Source organism: Melospiza melodia, chromosome 1 (genome assembly GCF_035770615.1).
Source record: "Melospiza melodia melodia isolate bMelMel2 chromosome 1, bMelMel2.pri, whole genome shotgun sequence".
Lineage (NCBI taxonomy): Eukaryota > Metazoa > Chordata > Aves > Passeriformes > Passerellidae > Melospiza > Melospiza melodia.
The window spans coordinates 49,784,222-49,807,368 of NC_086194.1; the positions used below are offsets into that span (position 1 = coordinate 49,784,222).

Sequence of the window (23,147 nt, forward strand, 5' to 3'; positions counted from 1 at the left end):
ACCTCTGTAACTTTGCAAGACCAAGTCAGTGGTATCAGTCCTTTGTTAACTTCAAAAGACAACACATATTAGGTACACAGAAAGCATGATATAGTGGTGTTTTTAAGTAGTTTGACCTAACTGCTGGGGAAAAAATAAAAAAACCCACCAAATTAAAGAGACAACACATGGATGGAAAAAAAAATATGTTGACAAAGTAAAATACATTGACGTATTGAAGAGGCAATTGAAACTAGGTCCTTAGGAGGGCAGACATTTTTCACTTCATTTGCTTTCTGAAACTTTAGCATGCAATGTATGAAGCAAAGTGGCTCAGAGTCCCCAGAAGTGCAAAGGAGAGCTGCATTATTGCAAAAACTAAGCCTTTTTAAGCAGTTAGCCAGTTATCAGTTTATATACTTTTAAGGCACAACAAGCCCAAGTCAATCAAGCCCCATACACCATGACGTGGACATGCGGCAATCATGCCGCACATCTCTCATGTCTCTCTACCCCTATTCCAGCTGAGTCACTCTCCCAGAGTTCCCCTCTACTTAGTCTAAGTAGCCTGAGCCATGATTTAGAAGGGCAACAAGACGCTTATTTCATAAGACTTTACCTATATGCAACATGCACATACACACCACAAGTGCAAAAGCAGCAGCAAATTCCCTCCTGTCACATCCTCTTTCAGCTCCAAGTAACAGTGCAGATTGCAATCAGAATTTTGGCATAACCTTCCTCAAACTGATATTTGTGTACTTACAGAGCACTGAAAACTACTTTAATTTACACTCTGGACATCTTTAGAACCCAAAGCATGAAACATGGACTTTACCTGCCCTCAGAGGCTTATAGAGTTCATTGGATGGTGTTCGCTGCCAGCGTTCTTTGAATTTTGCTCGCAGGTCATTGTCTGTAGCTTCTTCTTCATCTAATAATCTCAGAGACTGCAAGAGTAAAATGTTACATGCATTATGAGCTGTTTAAAACATAAAATAGCTTCAAAATATGTAGCTAGTGTAGAAAACAAAAACTGCCTATACATTCTTTTAAAATATAATTTGACAAATAAAAAATAGGCACGAAAGGGACAAATCACTCAAATTTCTTTAGAATGTTCTTAAGAACTCCATCAACTTTTTTAAAAAGAAAATATTTGTAAGGAAACATCCACATGTGACAACACAGTTTTTGTATGGGCTAAACACTTAAATAGCATACTTTGAAAGTGTTATTAAAGTTACAAGCATTTGAATAATTGTGCACTTTTTCTACTGTCATTTAAATCATTCAGTGGAGATATATTTTAAGAATGTTTTAGTGTAGTGGTTTTGGGCTTACTTCATCTAGAATTTCTTTGTTCCTTTGCAGCAGCTCAGGCAGATCTTTGATCAGCTGATCAACAGTCTGAATTCCCCCCTGCTCAATCACAGACTTAGACTTGTTCAAAATAGACTGAGGAACAGTATCACCAGACACATCTTCAATAGCAGCAGGAAGATTGAGGGAAGCCAACACACTGAAAAAGTAAATGTATTAAACAAACAACTTTTAATCTGAAAATAACACTGCTATCTAAACAAACAAACAATCACACAGTCAATTACAATGGAAATGGAGTGCAATGTACGCCTGGGCTGAAATTTCAAACATACATCTCACTAAAAGTACATTTCAAAGCTCTTAAAAAGCTAAAGAAATCCTAGCTTTTTAGCACATACAAAACATGGAAAACATTTTAGGTAATGACTGGTAGACAAAAGAAACAACTGCTTTAGGTTACAGTGCTATCTCTCAGATTGGTACAACTTTTTGTAATTATTTAAAGAACTTTTTTTTTTTTTAATGACCATTGGAATATGAAAATCCTTCTAGATTAATGGTACTGGTTCTGAGAAAGTGTTGGACTCCTAAAAAATAGGGGAAGATGGCAGAAAAATAAATACTACTTGTTTTTAATAAGTTTTCAGATTTAACACCTACAGAAAAGTAGTTCTAAATCCCCCTGTTATGGTTTAAATTTGCCAGCCTAGCAAACAGTAATGAAAAAACACTGCTATAATCTGGATATCTGCAGACTACAAGGCACCCTGGGCTCACAAGCCTCGCTTGAGAAACTTAACAAGCAGCCATATTTACCCATTTGCCAGATTTGTGGCTTCTCTCATCTGGGCTATTGACCTGTTTACCAGATCTGCCTTCCTCTGGTTATAAACACTCACAGACTGTTGCACTTGCAATGGAACCATCTTCTCAAACAGGTCTGCAATTAGAGTAGTATAAATTATACAAGCAGCATTATGAAACTAAAAGCACAAACACCTTCACAGCTTTTTTGTACATATTGTACTACAGAGACTGACCTAAACAGTTTAATATGCTTTCCACCTATTCCCCAAGATGTCTTAAAAACAAAAATCTATTTTTAAAGACTTTTAGATTTCAGTTTTTAAGGCTGAATTGAGTTTGAGGTAATTTAAAGACAATATATTTACACCAATTGTAGGGTTACAAATTAGATTTGCCTTAAGGCTTCATTTCTAATTTTGTTTCATTAAAGGAAAAATATGAGAAAATTAAGAGAAATTTTTCACAACTCATCTGTAGAACTGAAATTTTTCAACTTTATAGGAGACCAGCAACCAGGTTAGTTAATATTGCCTAACTTGGTACTGTCCCCTACAGAACTTTCCTTCTAAAATTAAAAAGATTGGTTTAATATAGAAAATACAATTGCTGGAAAATCTTATAAAGATCTTTAAGAGGATTGTGCATTTCAGGTAAGAATTTTCAATCTGTGCTTTATTACACTTATCATCAAGAAAAACAACAACAACAGACTGGAGAAGAAAAACAGCAGTTTCAAAAACACAGCTGTACCCTTAACAGAATGCAAAAAGGAAATGTTTATTTTTGCATGGTACAAATGAACTTTGTTGATCATGTGTTTCACAAGGTAACAATTACCCTGTGCACTCCACACACATTTTGCTTACCAGTGAATTTCTGACTGAGTGGAACAACAACTGGAGTAGACTTCACAAGACTGGCTTTTCCAATGGGCTCCAAATCTTTCAGGTCAGGAACCCGGTCATGGTAAATGAAGTCATTGTCTTTCTTGGCAGCTGCGAGTGCACGGTTGATTTTGTCAACCAGATCTTTAACGTTTATGTATTCATCGTAGCGAGATGCCACCGTTTTCACCAAATCTGCTGCATGCTAAAAAAAAATAAATACAGTTAAAATAATAAATTTTCTTTCTCCCTTTCATATTAAGAAAACAGATGAGCATACAAAAAAGAAGTTTAAAGCTCCGTCCTGCATGAAGTTGACAAACGCATAACAGTAACTTTCAAGATGTCAACACGATCACCTTATGTCTGTCAAATTTCTTGCATATCAGAAGATACACAGTGCACATGGATCTTCACTAGTAGCATTTCATATAATCATTTTCCAAAAATAAATTTCCAGGGACTTAAAGGAAGTAGTTCATTTTAGCTTTTTCTTTTTCTCTACTGTATTTAAAACAGGAGACAACCTTATTTATTGCAACATCTGAGTCCCTCTAGAAAAAATACATGGGGAAAAAACTATAAAGACTAAAAAGAGAACTGTTTGTACAATTTTTTAAAGCTACTTGGATTTAAAGCAGGATATCAGCAAAAAACTAGGTATAGATCAGGAAGAATTTTAATCTTTGGGGGATTTTTAATAACATTACATAGGAAAATTTATCAAGAAATCTGTCATATTAGCTGTACTTAGATATAAAGCGTATGCAAACACTAAGATAAAGATTTAACATGTCAAGCAGTATCAAATTGCCAAAAAATCACTAAAACACATCTTTAAAAAAATTAGAGAGGTGACTTTTATCTTTGCAGCTGATAATAATTCAATTCATGTGCTAAGCATGCTCAACAATTTCTGAATACATTTAATTCTTAGTTATTTGGATTTCAGAACTCCAACCCAGCTTTCCAGGATTAAAAGTTTTTCCATATTTTTCAGAGAGAAAGTTACTCACCTGTAACCTCCCAATTTCTTCACCAAATTTCTTCTGTTGTTTTGCCAGGATAGACTGATGATATTCTGCATTGGCCTGCATAATGCAGTGCTTTGCAGCCAGAACAGGAAACACCTCCTGGAAATAAAAATACTGACCAGGGGAAAGTCCAACCACAATAACCACCACAGACAACATGGGATGCAGGAAGAAAAAGGAAGAAGAAAAGGAAATTAGATTCACCCAATTAATGGTTTAGAAAGGTTAAAACATTAGAGGTAAATGTCAGAGATCATGTGGCTTTGCATGGATTGAATTTTTTTTTTTAAATCTGCTGTTGCAAAATTCTTGGTGTTCATTATTTTAAATGAACTATGCTTTAAATCCAAGCCATGAAGTCACAACATTTACTTCAAAGATAAGAAATGCATGCATGTAGTAGAAAGGACAGTTGCAAGAACACATCCAAATACCCCCAGACAAAGCCAAGACAGTGTTCTTAAGAAATGGAGGTGGGTGGAAAGATAGGTCTTCTAGGGGTTTTTTGGTTTGATTGGTTTTTTAATTAAACAAAGTAATTACACTTAAAACAGCAGCAGGCCTATCAAGAAAACAACTACAATTATGAAAGAACAAATAAAGAAGACCAGTAACTACTGACATGGAAAGCAACTTAAAAGTCATTTTTAGACTTTATATAAGTGCACTTATCTTTGCAGGAGTACCAACCAAGACATGAAGAAAACATTACGCTGCAGCGCACAGTACAGACATGGTCTTAGATCAAGGATTTGGCCTTACTGTTTTATTTCTTAAATCAAGCAGCACTGGAAAACCAGAGTGATGTTTTAAAGACCTCAGTATACAAAGACCTGCTTCTTCACAGTTCTGCAAATTTGCTGCTCCCCCAGAGATGAAAAAATAACATTAAAAAAAAAGGGTAAATTTGGAAGACAAAGCTGTCTCAAAGGCCTTGCAACTGGAGTTCGACACATCCAATCAGCCTTCATGGCACACTCCTAAACATGGAACTGTTCTCAGAGCTGGTGTTAAGCAGCAAACCTTATGCTCTTGCAAATAACCTCACTTGACAGATTACTTTGCAACTGGAACAAGGAGGAGATCTACAGCTTAGAAAGGAACACAGCAACAAAACATAATGCAATGGCTGTATTATATCTCACTGCCTGTCAAAATCATCATGAACATAACACCTATGTGGAAACATTCAAGGAACATGAGAAAGATCTTTCTACCTCTTCCAAAACTAACAGCATTCAAATCACCAGTCAAGATTAAACTGGGATATTTTACAAGTATCAAGGTTGCTTTGGGGCAGTGCAAGATAAGGCAGGCAGAAGACACACTGACTTCCAGTCATGTTTGTCACTAACAGGTCAGTGAACAGTACCTCCGTATTCATGCTGTACTCAACATGAGAGCAAATTTCACATGGAAACACTGAGACTAAGGAGCCAATTAAGCCCAAATAGAAAGTGTTAGTTTGAAAACAGATTTAGTAAGCCATTAAGTTCTAAGAATGCATCTCTAAATAACACCATAACCATTTGAAGTTTACTTTAATGAAATGCATTACAAATAAATGCACTTCATGTAATAAGATCTTACTTATTAAAAAAAGCCCACACTCTTTTGCCCCCTCGATTCTTCACTGTTTTTCAAATTACAGGTTCATTTTCCTTGAAAGCAGCTTGAGAATACACATTTTAAGTGTCTTTCAGTAAGTACACTGTAAACAATTAACAGTTACTCACAATAACAACATATCCCACATTATTCCCATGAGTTACTAACCTTGGGCAAAGTATCTTTATATTGACACTGTTTGTAAGCATCACCATAGTAATCTGCAGCTTGATTTGCTAGTTTAGCTATGATAGCATCTTTCATTTTATCTGTGGGGAGAACAAGAAAAAAAACCAAATAACAATTAAGACAATCATAAAATTTTACAACTGAACAGGCGACTATTTAATCTTTAAACAGCAATAACTGCATCTTAAGTGTACAGCTTTACATTACATCTCAAAGGTGGGATCCCATTCTTCCCTCTCGATATCCAGCAGCAGTTTTCAGGATTTCAACTTTAATTATGACATCCAAGGTTCAGTCAGTTGGACAAGAAATCTTTTGGCAGCTGCAAGCATTTATGCAGGATTAATAGTGATGCTTTACCTCAAACCAATGGCAAGTTGCCAATAAAAGCCACAACAGTCCCACTCATAACTCTCACAGCTTTCTCCCAGCCCTTCCTAGTGCCAGCACAAGCACTTGTGCACCAATAGTCAAAGAATTTAGCTGAAATCTAGTTAACAAAATAGGTTTTATTTTCAGCAGGATCTGTTCCTAACCCAGTTCCATGTCAGGACTCTGAAAAGCTGCAATAGGGAAGGGACTGGTCATTTCCATTGCAGTCCACACCACTGTCAGCTTACAGCAAATAGAGAAACACCACTCCTAGACATAAACAACCACAGCTCCTGAAAGTCATATCCACTACTTCCTATCGGCACATGTGCCTATCTGCTGTGGCATCCCCTGCCTCACATCCTCATCCTGCTCCTGAAGCCAAAGCTGCTAGAATAGGAACATTCTGCAGCTCTCTCTCTCCTTCTATACAGGAGATTTGCACTATTGCTAGTGCAGGCTGGAGATTATATCCTTGTATAAAAGAGATAAAGATAACCTCTGGCCTGCACTAGCAATTCAGCCTTCCAAGATAAGGCAGGCAATCAATGCAAACACTGGCTGTCCACTCTAAATAGCTGCCCTTAGACACAAGCACCCAGTGACCCTTAGATACTGACATACTGATAAGCATGACTGTGGACTATGGGAGATTAGGAATTAGAGTATGTTTACCTGCCAAAATTCAACCAAAAGAATTCCCAAGTGGTCTGCTCATACCAGCATACTCACACATCTATCTACAGGATTTCAGACATGAGCAGTGATATACTATATTCAGCTTCTATGAAGTAAACATGTTTAAGGTATGCCAGGAAGATCTTTTCACTGAAGAACAGGATTTAGAGGACAAGCTGAGAGAAAGTAGCTTATGAGATATATTACCTTTCTTCTTTGCTAGAATGTTCCTGTCTGGTGCAGTACAAACCACACAAAAAACCTAAATAACTTCCTTTCTAGCCCCACCAAATGTGCAGTAGTTGCATCTTCCTTTTTATAGCTGGACCATTAAGAAAGGAAAAATACTGGCATACTAACTACATTTCCATTAACAAAGAAGATGTTAGAGGAGACTCATCTGTCCATGCAGACAACTCAGAACATATCTTTCACCATCAGAAGCTTTAGTTTTTACTCAGGTATCTTTAAAATATTGCAGCTACAATGTAAGATTTGATTCAGAACCGCAAACATGTTCAGATTTCAAGACAATTAAAGAAAACATCAGGAAAGGCTCAGAAAATAAAATAACTGGCCTATAGTTACATGATGAAGTTAGAGATGACTGATCAATTTGGATTTTGCCAAACACTTCTAATTTCTTTTAACTTCTCAATAAACTCAGCTGTATCAGAAATACCATTGTAGCTGGTAAGCTGATAGATGGACTATCTCACATAAGAGAAAGCCCAGAAAATCCAAGTAAGGTAAATAGTCAATGCAGCAAGAAGTTTAATTTCTGGTTTGAGATCTAACTTTGAAGGATTTGCGCTTGAAAAACAGGTTTTTGAAGGCAATCATGTTGTCAACCATGATTCTTCACAAAATGTCTTTCCCCCAGAGAAAAGAACCTAAATCCACCAAAATCTACAGCCTTCATAATCAGATGATTATTAACCTTACTGTCTTTAAAACACTGTCAGACTTGTGGTCTTGGGAGTAATCACAAAAATCTTCAGGTCACTGTGCACCCCTGGGATTTGGATTAGCCTTGTTTCATCTTTTTTATGTTTTGGAAAAGAAGAAATCAAGACAATGACAATCTATTTGTCACACAAAATGAGGGAAGCACCTGCTCCGTTCCTGAGGAAACATTTTGGCTATTTCTTGTACTAACTTATTTCAAAGCAATGTCCAAACAGCCAGACACTAAAATACTACTATCAGCATGATAAAGAACAAACATAATTTATCAGCTGGCTGAAGGACAACAGCTTCTTGTTGAGCTTCTCCTAAGAGCAGAAAGGCTACAAGAGTTTTCAGGTGTCTTCCCTATGAAGACAAGAAACATCACAGCTCAGACAACCCATGTCTTCCTCCAAAGTATTCCAAATAACGTCAGGAGAGAGAGCCATTTGTGGGCAATCACATTTGACCTCTATGTCTTTAGCTTCTAGATGAAGAACTTTTTCTGAACAAAGAGAGAAGAGCAGAAGAGTAAAAAATTTTGTATCAAAGATAGTACCATTCCACGGAAAACTTATTTGAAGCCTAAGTTCTCTAATAGTGGTGTTAAGATAGCTAGACTTTGAATGTCTATTTCACAATCAACCCTTAATATCCAGGGAAACTATTTTTTGTTCTACCAGCAGAATTTCCCTCCCCGAGATAACTGGGCATTCTAAAAGAACTGGCCAAAGAGTTTCTCTGTTAAAAGCAGGAGCAACCAAACAGAATTTGTTTCCCTTCAACTCTTAGAAAATCTCATTGGTTTCTAGCACAGTCATTTCTTTCTAAATTCTTGTGAAATCGCTCCCTAGACTGAGGAGTAGGGGAGTACTTGCAAAACCCCTTATGCCCCACTTTTAGTACTCTCAGTTATTTCAGAGAGTCTTCTGTCTTCAAGGGAGAAAGGGAAAAAAAATAATTCAGTAATATCATTTGTAAAGATGAAGAACATAAAAAAGCAGACAGGAAAACTGCACTGTCAGGTGAACCTTAGACAAATTCTTAAGGGACATCTGTTTTTTGTGTTTAATGACCTGCAAGGAGCATGGGAAGGATCAGAAAAGGCAAACATAAAAACTTCTGAAACACCCCTGACAGGCTCTTAGTAACTTAAAACACTTCTAAGGTTTTGGGACAAGTTGTAATATGCCCTTAAATATACAAGACAAAAACTAAAGTATACCTCTTGTCGCTTTCAAAAAAAAGACTTCTTGGGCTTGAGCCAGCATAATAAGACTGAGAGTCCCAACTGTGTCTGGAGAGATGTCCACTGTAGGTTCTCGATTCAAGGCTGACAAAACTGTGTCTTTAATGTGTTGAAAAGCACCACTAGCAAACTAAATAAAACAAAATAATATAGTATCACCCATTCTTTTCATATGCATTTTCCCACTAACAAATATAATACATATCATTTTTTTTAAGTTTCTTTGGTGTATGGTCTCCCATTTATTGTTTAGTCATTAAAAACAAGCCATTGTGACCTCTTGTTCTTGTAGCCACTTACAATGAGACCATTATCATGACAGACTATAAATAATGGTATATTGGTTACACCTAACAACCTAAGATGTTAACACATTCCAGAAAGACATAAGAGATTATTACTCTAATATTTGTGAAAACTAAAATTTATACTAGCTAAAATTATTAAATCTTAAGCTGAATGTTTAGCTACCAATTCGCTTGAAGGAAGGAGTATGCAGAACTCTATAGAACTATATCCTCCAAATCTGATAAACAAATATGACACAAGATCAAGTACACAGCCAATCCATGTTTGCAATTAAGAGCAGGAAAATATGTACACATTTTTATAAATGTGTATATAGTTTTAAAATTGAGAGATACTTGATGTTTTAACAGCACAAATTCTGAATTCATAAGCAGAAGCAGGGAGCCTCTGTACCTGATAGTGCTTAGCTGCAGCTTTTAGTCCTTCATCGTTATCCAGATTCTGCTCTGCTGCAATCTGGCTTGCCAATGCTCCACAGTTGAACAAAACACAGGTCTTCTCATATCCCAAACTTGCCAGAGCTACAGACAAGACAGACAGTTAGCCAGACTGTTAAGAAAATAAACTTCAGTTCTCTAGCATCCTACATATGGGGCTAACACTACTCTTTATCAGTAAAGGTATCAACAGTTTCAAGTAAAAACAAACAAAACCCTAATCGTACTGAACTTTGTCAAGTTGAAGTCATCTTCAATCTGAAGACTGTAAAGTCTAATTTAGTACTACCACAAAATGTTTCCATGTGAGCAACTACAGAAAGCAACACAAAACATAAAAGCAGTAGCATGAAAATGTATACAAAATAACTTCCAAGTCTTTCTAACTAAGTGCAGCTTTTTGGCTTTTGAAGCATTCATTACCAAGTGGTCATCTGAAATATGAACTTCCACACATTAATCACTTTGCAATAACTGACCAATTACAAGGACATGTTCTGATTTCTATCAACTTAAATGTAGGGAAATTTTCACTTTTAAAGCTATTGTTGCAGGCTGAAAATGCTGAAAAATATCTTCTTTATACATGTACTGAAACAGTTAAGGATTTACTTAGTTAAAACTTGATATCACTAGGCAGCAGTGCAGACTGCTCAAAGCTATTCCTGCAGTACTTCTTCAGCCCAGAGGATGGAGCCCAGACTTCTGAAACTAGAAATACATGAACAGGAACCATTTTGAATATTAATCACTTTCAAAAGGTTAGTTGCCCTAGGAAAATGCTTGAAAAAAACAAATACTGTAGATAATAGTTCCTACCAGTGTCAAAAGGTATCTAGACAGTCCTCCTGGAGAATACAGGAGGGACAACTACTGAATTTTCAATTTCACAAACCCAGGTACAGTTATCAGTAAAATATGAAGGTACTCAAGATGTACATTTCTTTCATTTCACTGACACCCAACCTCCTTAAACAGCTACATATTTATCTAATACCTCTCTGAAGCTCCTATGTTAGTGCTCACTAACCTGCACCAAGTTTTCAGCAAGTAAGCCTAAATCTGACATGCCATTTTTCCCACTTTTTTCTGAGTTACACTGTCACAGTCACTATTTTATCTAGATCATCTCCCTTCTCTAAGTTTATTTTCCAGAATTTTTATCAGAATAAGGTCTTGAACTCAGATAAAAGTTGTTTAGACCTGGAAAACACTAAAACTCAGGACAGAAAATATGACTTGAAAGTTTCTGAAGTGCAGAATTACTTTATACTCTGGACCACAGCACAAGTGTGATTTACTACAGCAATACAGATTTTCCACAGACTCATCTGTTTCCAGCACTACCTATTAACTTAAGTCAATATATTTCGGATGACGTGTCATGCTGTGAACTCAGTCACTTTTCAAGCAATCACATTATCTGTCAGATACCACTGTGATACAGACTTGGGATCCAGGGGAAGGTGGGAAGCAAACAGTTCAGCACCACTGCAAGAGCCAGAACTCTCAAATTACATCCCTGCATCTTGTTGCCACAGAAGTCTCAGGAGTTTTATGCTGAATTTCTATCTGGAAACTCCTCTTAGAAGTCAAGAGAAATTTTGCTTCCTTGATTCCCAATAGCTTTGCTTTACACTGACAAACCTCACCACCAATTGTGATCTCTTTTTGTTAATTTCTTCCCACCAAGATCTGCTTCAAAGTTTCAAAATGACCCTAATCCCATTGTTTGTTAACTGAGCATTACTCTCATCTCAGTTAAAAACTTCTTTGATATTTGACACAGACTGCTGCATAAATTTTTGGCCATCTACCTCACAGATTATTTAGACTAGCATATAATTAACCTGCAGACAAGCCAGCTTCCTCAAGCTGCAGTAACACCACATTTATTCAAATTCTTACGGTAATCATCATTGTTATGGTTACTGATTTTTTTCTCACAATTATTACAGATCTCTAGTGATTCACAGACTATGTTTCCATCATAATTAAACATTTCTGAATTTCTTTGCAAAGAAATAGATTCAATCCTCATTAAATATTAGGCACAAAGAAGAAAGAACAAGCCAAATTCTGAGAAAAAAAACCAAAGCATCTCCAGGAAGGTTTCCAATTATCCAGGACTTCTTAGAACAGTTGGAACAGAAAGCAAGGATCACCTGAGTATGCATAGGTAGGCATAGGTGTATTGTTACAGATATGGTTTACACAAGTGAAACTGCTAGCATGTGTATTCAGAATATAGAAAACTGCAAAGATTTCCAGTAGTTGCTAACAGAGAGCTGTATAAAGCAGGAAAAAACTTTAATAAAAATAAAACCAGAGTAAGTTCAAATATCTTTTTCAGGCTTTGTCTGGAACTTCAAAATTGCCATGGTCATCTTGCAGTGCTGATCATGATGAACACTTAGGTATAAATAGAAATACAAAAGAATGATGACACACATCTGAACCACTCCTCACTCACTCAAAGGATTTAGTCTTACTTCTATATTGGCAAGTAACCCTGAATTTGTGTGCAGGATTGTCCCTCTATGACTAAACAAATCAGACTCAAACTCATTATGTTCATGGGAAAAAATACTTCTTTTTTCTTCCCAAGTGATTAAATCTGTATGAAAATATTTCAAAAAGAAGTGATAGAAGAGTAATTTTGGAGCACAGGGAAATAATTCTATTCTCTTGAAAACGTGGTATCAAGACTAGGTTACTGAAGCCAGCTACCATCACTCCTCTTCTGGAGTGGACTCACTCACTCCTAAGCACTCTTCCTCTTACTCATTTAGAACAGGAAGAGCTGCATTACCCAAAATCTACTGGATCTTAATGTTAACATGAACAATTTTGATTAGTATCAACTGGAGTTGTTCCCAGAAGACATCTGAGAAGCAGACAGTACAACTATTATCAGACTGCACATCTACTTGTGCCTCTGGAAATCTAATATAAAATCTCAATTTTGTAAAAATTCTTTGCATGGTGCTTACATGTTCATTATCAATGTTAAAGAAGTTATTAATCTGTTACCAATACAGTTGAATTCACTTGAAAGCTATGTTCAGAATGCCAGAAAGACATTAATTCAACTACATAAAAACATTCTCAAAGTTTAGTATCATTAATACTAGTTTTTTGCTATATTCACGTACCCAGTTTGGCAGATCCTCCAAAAAGCGATCCTTTGTCAAAAGCATCTTTCCATGTAAATGTTACACAGACCTAGAAATTGTGAAAAACAAAGATCTTTACCTCTAAGATCAAATATAATCTTAAAATACCCCAAATCTATCTATTTAGCCCTTATATTCTAATTGCATAAAACCTTTCATTTGCTTCTTGGAACATTACAAACATTCTGGAAGTTTCAGGAAATCATCAAGAAGTATTCAAAACAAAATTATGCTACATTTTTTCCTTTCTGTTAGTTTGCTCAAAACATTTCAAGTAGACAAGACAGAAATTGTCAGAATCATTTTTCAGCTCTGTTCATACTCTGAGCAACAGATAAATTTGTTTCTGAACAATTTCTCCTCTCCCAGTAAGCCTGATGGGTTGGTATAATCACAGTTTAAGGAAACCACCCAATCAGGCAGTTTCCAGTGTGCCAAATTATCTGTGTATTTGGAGCTGTTGTGAAATACCAAAATCCACTCATTATTATGAATGAATTCAATAGCAGCATTATCAGGAAATGCCCTCAGGAAAGAGAATGGAGGTAGAAACACTGCGTTTTATTTATACTTCCAGCATATACTTCAGAGGCAATGCAAACACTTCATTGTATCTGCTTACAAGTTCCACAATTCAATTCCTTCTTCACCTGATCAAGTAATTGTAGGCAACTGGTATCAAACCAGAAAAGATGGCAAACTTCCTCAGTTTAAAGTGCTTGGGGAGAACCACTTCAGAAAGAGCTACAGTACTGCTTGAGAGTGTATTTTCCTCTAGCAGCAGGGCTAGTGCAGGACATTCTGGTCCCCAGCAGCATTGCTGCTTCCACTACTTCTCCCTTTAGGTGGAACAGTTTACAGACATGCAGATCTTGCTAAGTTTTCCAGTTTTCCTTGTCTCAGGGTTTGCAGATTACCATAGCAAAGGATTTGCTCACTGAAAATCAATGTGCAAGCAAATGCAGCTACATGCAAAACTCACGGAGAAGTTAGAAATAGATTAACATTACTTAAAACCTGTAAGACTGAAAGAAATTAAGAAATTTCTCCTTTTGATCATGATATTACCATTGAAGTACGATTTGTAGATAAAGAAATATAAATTCTTATTTGTAAACACATTGAAAGAAAATCCATACTTTTCTCCAACAAAATACAGGAGCCTACAGATCTATTCCAGTCTCCATGTGAAGAAGCCTTCAAAAGGGAGAAGTTCAGCTGAATGTCTCTCTAGAGACATGATTCTAAAGAAATATGGCAAGAAAAAACCCCAAACCCTAATGAACATTACCTACATAAAAACTATGTCATGCAGAGGCAGGAATAAAGTGGTAAGTTCTTAAATGGACTATTCTGTTGTAAAGGAAACACCTCTCCTGCTTCAGAAAACAAAGATCAGATTCCATCCACTTCTATAGGTTTTCCCATAGAAATTATGAATTTAAAATCCTTTAGAACACAGCATGAAATAGACTTCTTGGAAAGCAGAGAGTTGAAGAGGAATCAGCGGAGCCCAATCCTTTCTGCCCTAGACCACAGTGATCACCTAGCCAAAGCCAAAATGCTTCTCAATCTGTAAAACAAAGGCATTTATGTCCACTAGAGGTGAAGTTACAGCATAGACTGAATGTGAGCACCAACTAGAAAATAAACAGAGATTAGGAAAATAAGGCTCAGAGAGATTAGCTGTCTTGTTCAATAAAAGTACTCGTTAGAGGATTAGGTACAGGCTTGGAAGTCACACATCACAGGTGCCATGATTCAGTAACTGGTTTGGCAGTCTTCTTACCTGATTTTCAGAGAATGGAAACTTTGGTTCAATTGCACACAGCTGATCATAGTATCTAAAAAAAAAAAAAAAAAAAAAAAAAAAGAAAATAAACACACAGCTATTAGATAAATGAAATTAATAGTTTTGGTTTATTAAACTGGCATATAAAGTAGGGAGAAGGGTACAAAAATCCTACACACAATTAATTAAGAAGCTCATTTGTAGAAATGGAGGATTTGCAAGCTGGACAGTTTCTGTATAAAGAGATTCTTTCAGTAGAGGAGCAAGTTCAGCAGGAGGTGGTTTTTCACAGATAACACGGGAACCCTGTCTCAGTCGGAAGTAAAACAGTATCTCAGACAAAGCTGATCCAGGTATCACTGCCTGATGGATGGTGGATTAGAAAAGGGCACCATGCAAAGGAGTCCCTGTACACATACAGGCAGACAATGAGTACATTCAGTCATGCTGCAAAAGTAAATTAAGTGCAGCATTTAACATAATATTAACATGCTACACTGTACTCTCCTGATCTTACCATTCTAACCCAATTTCAATGTTTTTGAAATAGATGCCATTTGCCTTGCACAGTACCAGTTGGACCAATCATTGATAAAATTCTCTAGTTGCAAACTTAATTTTCATTGGAATATATTCTAGTAGTCACAGTGAATTAAACCCACAACTTCTACATTACAATATTTTGACTAGTCACAGTGGAAGATGTTTAGGAAAGGATGCCAGAAAGATAATGTACTGAATATAGCACAGTCCCTTCCAATCTATCCAGGTAACAGTAAGGAATTCCAAGTTTTCCTGAGTGCTGACCTGCACCTGCACCATTTGTTAAACATGACAGGCTAGATGCAGAACATGAAACTCTTTCACTGCTAAGAATACATAACATGTGAAGCCTGTTTCCTATACTCTTCCTGCAGCACTGGCCATGCAGCTATATGCTCAACATTACATTGGGCAAATTGTTTTATAAAGAATTTATATTCCAAATATACAAAACACCTTGCAGTAATGGTTTTCACGGTCTATGAAACAGGACTAACATTGTTCCCAGCTCCTTTCACTATTAAATATTGATCACAACAGATACAGGCATGAGATGCATGTACAAGACCTGCGTTGTACAGACAATAAACATTTGTTTAAAAATTCAAGGAAAATTTTCAAAACTCATATATAATAAAACCAGTGTTAGTGTATTCTTCAGTTAATTGTATCTGCCAATGTATATCAGACTACAGGTCTCTGACTTCAAATGAGCCACTGCAATTTAAGACACAATATACCAAGCCATGTCAAAAACTACAATAATCTGCAACAGCAACAGGACTTCCACCAATAAATGAACTGAAAGAAATTGCTTGTAAGGCTAAACAAAAGTCTGCAAACATTTACTGTGATGGCAATTTTATCAAGATTAAACAACTTACCAACTTTGTGAAAGGTATAGTTAAAAATAACAACTAGCCCTGAAGATTACTGCTACTATATATTTATTAAATATACTTCTTCCATTGGCCTGGTCTGGTCTCAACACACTTGCTTTAACATAGTATCACAAAGAAAAGGAGACTTTGCATGCTGTCTCCTCTTGACTCAGTTTAATTTGTTAACTAAAAGCTGCCACTAAAGCCAAGCTGTCCTCCCACATTCCACGATTCCACTGTCCTCATCTGCCATGAGGATGCAGTAAAGGAGCAAAGCTTGTCAAATGTCCTTGTGAAGCCGGGTGTGCCCAAGCCTTGGCTCCCTGCAAACAGGCTATTCTTTGTGTCAACATTAGCACAGACAAAATAAGCCAGAGAGGTGTATAACTCCTTCTAAGAAGGGCTTTTTGTTTGGTTGGTTTTAAACAAGTTCAGAATTTATGTTCGCTGTTTTCTTTACTATTTTAAGCATGTGATGTTATTTCTTCTTATTAGAGAACTTGAAAATCTACTCAAGAGTTAAGAGCTCTTTAAAACTCTGCAGACAGAAAAAAAAAATCCCAGAATACAACCACATAAAGTTTTTTAGTTTTATAAATATAAACGGTATAAATATAACAGTACGCATAAAATTAAACACACAAAAATGGTACGTGAAGATGTTAACCACAGAACAGCACAAAACCATCAGTACAAAACCAGAAAGTAACTACAGAAGGAAAAGCCACAATGGATGCACAAGTCAGTTACACACAGAGGAGGACAGTAAATATAAAGGTGTAATTTAAAACTAAATTTACAGTAATTTAAACTATCAAGATACAAAGAACACAGGGCACAACACAGAGGAGTGGTGAGTTTGGCTGTGCCAGTGAGGAACTACAACTGCAGCAGTGAAAGGGAGGGGCACATGTCAGCAACACAGATCTAGTGCTCAAAATACGGCAATCTCTCATCAAAACTGGCATTATACACTCCTAAATGCCAGCAAAAAGAGGTTATCAAATGAGTAGGCAGTCAAGGTTTAAATTAGAATTTATCTAAAATTTATGTACTCCATTAAACACAAATAATGTGCCTCCTCCAAAGAATCTTAAAGAAAAATCTCCTTCAAAAGAACATCAAAAAGACAAAAGATCTGTCTTTGCTCTTCAAGATAAGAACCAGAGTCCTGAACTCACAGCTAGAAATCACAACTGCAATTTTCAGCCCTAAGGGAATTTGAGCATTCAAAATAAAACCATGCACTCCTCCCACCCCCCTTCTATCTCCCGATTTTCTTTTTAAAAAAAAAACTGCAGGAGTTGTTAGCAAAATTAAACCAATTAAACTTGCACCAATATTCCATGTCTCCAGAAAAAGGAAATAAAATCCAGGTTATCTTTAATATTGGAGGAAGCAAGGAATCCCTTGAAGCTATAATTATACTCAGAACTTAAAAAAAAAAAAGAAAACCACCACTAAATCAAATCTGCCACAGAATTTAAGGGGAAACATCTGTACCAAGCTCACCTACATCACCTTCAGAGCACTCAGATTCCCACAAAACAAAGCAAGCTTGGAAGCAGGCTGAGCTCTTTCCCAGTGAAATGGTGCACATCTATCTCAAATGTTTCTCCAAGAGAAGCATTTGCAATTATCAGCTGAACAACAGCACACCACACCTTTCAAGCTTTAATGGTCAATGCTTGTCTAGGAGATGTGGCTCCAACAGGGCTCACTTCTTCCATAAAAGAAAAAAAAAAGTCTGGAGTGACTACTCAGCAAAACAAGGCTTCTAGAAATCACAAAACCATGGGCAAATCCTAGATTAGTTGGCAGAAGATTAAGCCCTCATTTCTTAACAGTTAAATGGTCTACAATGCTCTACTAGGTATTAAGGTCTATAAAAAGCCACAAGGAAGTAAAACTATGCAAATGGTATGCAAGGTTCTAATTAGTTCTTCTAACCTTACTTCACCAACAACATTTTAAACTCCAACTTCAATGAAATTAAACATTAAGACTGAGTATTGTTCTTAAACACCAGCAGAAAAACACTGGAAGTTGGAGAGGCAGAGATTTTCAGAGGAAACAAAAGGCATTCAGGCACTGGATACTTCAAACCTCTGGATATGCGGACAGTTTAAAATAACTGTGCCTTACAGAATAGTTAAGAGAATATATGTCAGAATACTCTTACAGAGTAAGAGCAAAATGATTTTCTAGCAACTGCAACGAATATAAATGGTCAGAAATGGACTAAACAGGCATAACTTGTTAGAAATAAGGGAAAATATGCATCTGATTGTTTTATCTTCACTAACTTACAGTTAATTCAGACCTTCATCCTACCTCACTGCCACTATAAAAAGAACAAATATTCTCAAGCAATACAATTAAAAATGCAGACGTTTTAAGAGAGGAACTTCAGCATGGGAGGGATATCACTTCATGTTTACATCAGTTCAGAGCTACATCCAACAGCTCCAGTCCACTGCAAGAGCATCTGGGCCAGCTAAACCCATCTGCTGATCACCCATCACCAGCAGAGAGAAAAGATCACTGCACATGGAATTGCCTCAAAGCTGGTAATTAGGTAATTATGCAATTGCAAGTGGATTCCCTTGATTATTCAGAGGGAAAACCTGAGGTGAAGTTGCATACTATGGATGAATTCATTTAATAATTGGCTGGCACTGAAAGAAGGAGGTTCTGCTCAGCCTCTTGGCTTTCCAAAACACTACTTTTATTTATTTTTGCACCATCTCTGATGTTTGTCTGACACTCCATTGAACTCATTCAAGTTGCTCAGAATGTCATGCATACATTCTGCCTTCCAGAAAAGGTGTAAGGATCAAAACTGAAAAGTGGGTTGCCTTCTTTTGGTGCTGCAGAGCAACTGTTTGTGTGAAGTCACACAATGTGGCTGTGCCAAACAGGGATTTCAGACAGAAACTAACAACAAACCTGACTGGCACCTTCAGGAAAGGAAGCTAGATTCCAGCATGCTCAAATGAAGATCAATTCCAAGGAAACATAATCTGCTTTTCAATTTGGGTACCAAAGTTCCTCTCTCAGTTCACAGGTGCTCACAATTTCCCCGACCTTCAAAGGGATAAACTCAAGTACCTTCAAAAGCATACACAGCAGTAGACAGAAACAGAGCAGGGAACTACAAAGCTACTGTAAAACACAATCAGTGGAGTCAGAGCTTTTACAGCTCAAATACCAGTGAAGGGTTGATAATCATCAGTAACTTATTTCACAAAACTTGCCTTCTTTTTGGCAAGGCACTTGTTAAGTGAGGTTTGAATGTCTCCAGAAACAGAGACTCCACATCCTCCCTGGAAAACCCATTCCCATGCTCCGTCACCTTCAACATAAACAATTTCTTCCTCATGTTGAGGTACAACTTCTTGTGCTTTAACTTATGGCCACTGCTCCTCATCCTGTCACTGGGCACCACTGAGAAGGGACCAGCAGCATCCTCTCAAAACTCGCCTGTGAGGTATTTCTCTGCAATCCCCTACAATCCTTTCCAGTCTTCTCCAGATTAAACAGGCGCAGCTCCTTGTAAGGGAGATACTCCAGAGCCCTATCATCTTTGTGGCCCTTCTCTGGACCCTCTCCTTCTTTTTCTTCTCAACACTGCAATCCCTAAGTGCTTTGGGCAGGTAGGACAATGGAGCTGTTAGTCCTAATGCAGGCTTTATGCACTTCACCAGGCACAAGGCACAGATGAATCTTTTGCTTATCTAACCTATGGTAACTCCAGCACCATAGAAACTCTATTAAACTTTCTGGCAGCAAACTAACTGTGTTAAGCAGAAAAAACGAAAGGATGTGACTTCACAAATACATTAAGAAGCTGCTAAACATAGAAAACAAAAGGAAATCACGATGGTAACAAAACACAAAAACAAATCCACGCACAGAACTGAACAGGAAGTGAAAAGAAAGCTGTAATAGCAAAAGGTAACACTGAAGAGAAATAAACACCAACCCTATATGGAAAACAAAATGGTCAGTCATGGGTACAAATTGGAAGAGGGGAAATTCACATTCAAAGAAACTTCTTACTGTGAGGGAAGTGAGGCACTGGCAGAGGGATTTCCCCAGGGAGGCTGTGGATGCCCCAGCCCTGCACTGCTCAAGGCCCACCTGCATGTAAGGCCTTGGGCAACCTGGTCTAGGGGAGGTATCCCTGCCCGTGGCGGCTGCGGGGGTTGGGACTGGGTGGTCTTTAAACTCTCTTCCAAACACTTAACGTTCTCTGCCTTTACAATTTCTACGTACACCTAAGAGCTACTGGCAGACACAAACCCTGGGAAGGGGATGTTGATGGGGACAAGGCCTTCCCCTCCCCGCGCTGCCATCATGTGACACCCCAGGACACCCGGGCGGCGCGGCGAGGGCCGGGGACACCGGCATGCCGCAGGACACCCGAGCGCCGGAGCGCCGGCACCCCACAGGCCGCCGGAGCCGGCCCGGCAGCCCCGGCCGCCTCCTGCCGGCAGGAAAGGCCGCCCACACCTGGGCCCGCCCGCACCTGGCTCCGGCTCCGCCACGCCCAGGGCCCGGAGCCGCCGCCGGGGCCTCGCGGGGAACCAGGGCAAGGGGAGATGGAGGAACCGGGAGATAACGGGGGTGGGGGGCCCCTACCTGAGGAGGGTCTCCAGCGAACTCTCGTGCTTGTCGAGCGGGCGGCCGAGCGCGCTCTTGCGGAGCCTGCTGAGCTCCTCGGCGGCCCGGCAGTGCTCGGCCTGCGCCTCGGCGCCCGGGTAGCTCTGCTGAATGAACTTGCACAGCGGCTTGGCCAGGTCCACCTCCGAGGCCTTCTTCAGCTGCACCGAGATGAAGTTCGTCATGGCCGACGCCGGGCGGGCGGGCAGAGCCGCCACCGACACCGCTCCTCGCCGCAGCGCCGGGCTCCCCTTCCCGGTCCGCCGCCGCCGCGCTTCCGGGAGCGCCGCGCACGCGCGCGCCCTGTCCCGCCTCCCGCGCCGCTGTCCCGAGGCCGCCCCCGGAGCGGGAGCCGCTCCTGAGGGGAGCGCCCGGCGGCGAGACCCGCAAAAGGCTTCCCGTCATCAAAACTTTATGCTATTTACACATATTGACAAACAAAGGCATCAGCGTTTACTGGTTCTAAATGGAACAACTTTATTAATTAGTAGTCAAGTTCCTATTTGGTGGTTATATCTGTCGCTTGTGGCGCTAATTAATCTGCAGGCGCAGTTCTTCCCTCAGCTTGAGTCTGGAGTCTGCTGGGTTCTGCCGTCCTCACTCGTGGTAGCTCTTGTCCGGACAGAGCGTTTTGGGATTATTTTATGCTCAAAACAAAAGGTTAGGCAAGCGTGCAAGCCGGATCGTTAGGGTTGGAAGGGAGATCAGTAGTCCAGCACTCCTTACTGTGAAAAATGCGTATTTTATGATTGGCTTTTCGCAAATATTAAAATTAATATTATATGTGTTGTGTTAGAAAGTAATGCTGTATTAATTCTCTCAAGTAGTGTGTTAAATATAGTTTTAGATTATAAAAAATGTTAAAATAGAAACTATGCTATGTAGGATACTTTTTTTAAAGAAAGGACTTGCAGCAAGATAGCAGCCATAGGACACCTAAATCTTTCAGAGAAAAAGAATTTATTGCCCTCTTATCAGAAGAAACTGAACTTCTTCCCACCTCGAAGGCGCTGTTCAGATTCAGAGGAAGAAGTTGACGATGACCAGACAGAATCCTGTGTTTGAATGGAATTTATGCATTGTGTATAAAGTGTATGAATATGCAACAGCTATTGTTTTTAAGGGTTAATCCTCTGTTAACAGGGATCCTTTTTCAGGCTTGTGCTGCCCAGAAAAAGGTACCCGGACATCCGTAAGTCTTTGTCTCTGTTGTCTCATATTGTCCTAATTCAAACTGTCCAAATTATTATTACTCTAATTGTATTACTATTTTTATAACCATTGTATTACTATTAAACTTTTAAAATCTTTTAAAAAACCCAAGTGATTGGCATTTTTCACACTGCCAAGGCAGGGTCAGCTAGAGCAGGTGACATAGGAACATATCCAGGTGGGTTTGGAATGTCTCCAGACATTCACCCTGGGCAGCCTGTTCCAGTACTCGGCTGCCCTGTATGTGGAGTTCTTCCTCTTGTTGATGAGAAACTTCTTGTGTTTTAGTTTATGGCAATTGCTCCTCACCCTGTTGCTGGGCACCACCGAAAGGAGTTTGGCACCAAGTGATGCTCACTATGCAATTACTTAATCATACCTGTCCAGCTACAGCTACTGATTAACAATTTCAAAAAAGGTACAAAATTTAATTCAAACCTTGAGGGACTCAAATCTTGATGGGCTCGGTATGATCCCCTCATCTAAGACTATGAGATGCAGGGTTTGGTATCCCCAGTTCAGCTGCCTGAGGGGAGAAGGGCACTGTGCTCCCTCCCTAGATGAACCCCAGCTGTCAGAGGGTCAGCACATCCAGGGGGACCCCAGGAAGGCAGTGACCTCGAGCACTCGAGATGTGACTGTGGAGCTTGGCTGTGGCAAGGGAAAACCTCACCAGCTGGGAACACAAGCTGTGACATGGCAGTGACAGTGGTGGCCTTGAGAAAGGTGGTGCAGCAGACAGGCATGTAATGCCTCACAGGGTCCTGTTCTCAACCCACCCTAAGGGCTGCTGCCTTAAATTCAAGTGAAAAGGGGCTTCTCTGTAGCAAAAGTTCAAATGTCTCTATCTGCAGCAAAAGGAACGGATTCTCGTGTTGTGTAGTCATGGATCAGCTGTTCACATCATGCCTGCTTTCTGCTGACTCAGCCCAGCATGGCTCAGAGGCACTCAGCCTGCCAGGCTGCCTGGTCTGGGGACCAAAAGGGAATATTCAGCCCTTGTGCTCATCTCCCCCTTTCTTCCAGACAGGTAAGCCTCCAAGCCTGATATTTTCATA

General features: G+C 38.9%; 1 protein-coding gene across 2 annotated transcripts in view; it reads right to left on the reverse strand.

Moving 5' to 3' along the window:
- The window catches only part of PDCD6IP (programmed cell death 6 interacting protein), a 30,361-nt gene extending 9,230 nt beyond the window's left edge, over positions 1-21,131 (reverse strand). The window contains exons 1-11 of one of the 2 annotated variants that reach the window (XM_063157415.1): positions 20,857-21,131; positions 14,786-14,840; positions 12,976-13,045; positions 9,777-9,904; positions 9,051-9,204; positions 5,807-5,907; positions 4,013-4,144; positions 2,979-3,201; positions 2,122-2,245; positions 1,324-1,501; positions 818-929 (exon numbers count right to left, since the gene is read on the reverse strand). In XM_063157415.1, the coding sequence (XP_063013485.1) occupies positions 818-929; positions 1,324-1,501; positions 2,122-2,245; positions 2,979-3,201; positions 4,013-4,144; positions 5,807-5,907; positions 9,051-9,204; positions 9,777-9,904; positions 12,976-13,045; positions 14,786-14,840; positions 20,857-21,062 (1,483 nt within the window). In that variant the 5' untranslated portion in view covers positions 21,063-21,131. The remainder of the gene's footprint in view (positions 1-817; positions 930-1,323; positions 1,502-2,121; positions 2,246-2,978; positions 3,202-4,012; positions 4,145-5,806; positions 5,908-9,050; positions 9,205-9,776; positions 9,905-12,975; positions 13,046-14,785; positions 14,841-20,856) is intronic. The other variant, XM_063157424.1, reaches the window with a different exon arrangement.
- Positions 21,132-23,147: the final 2,016 nt, after the last annotated feature.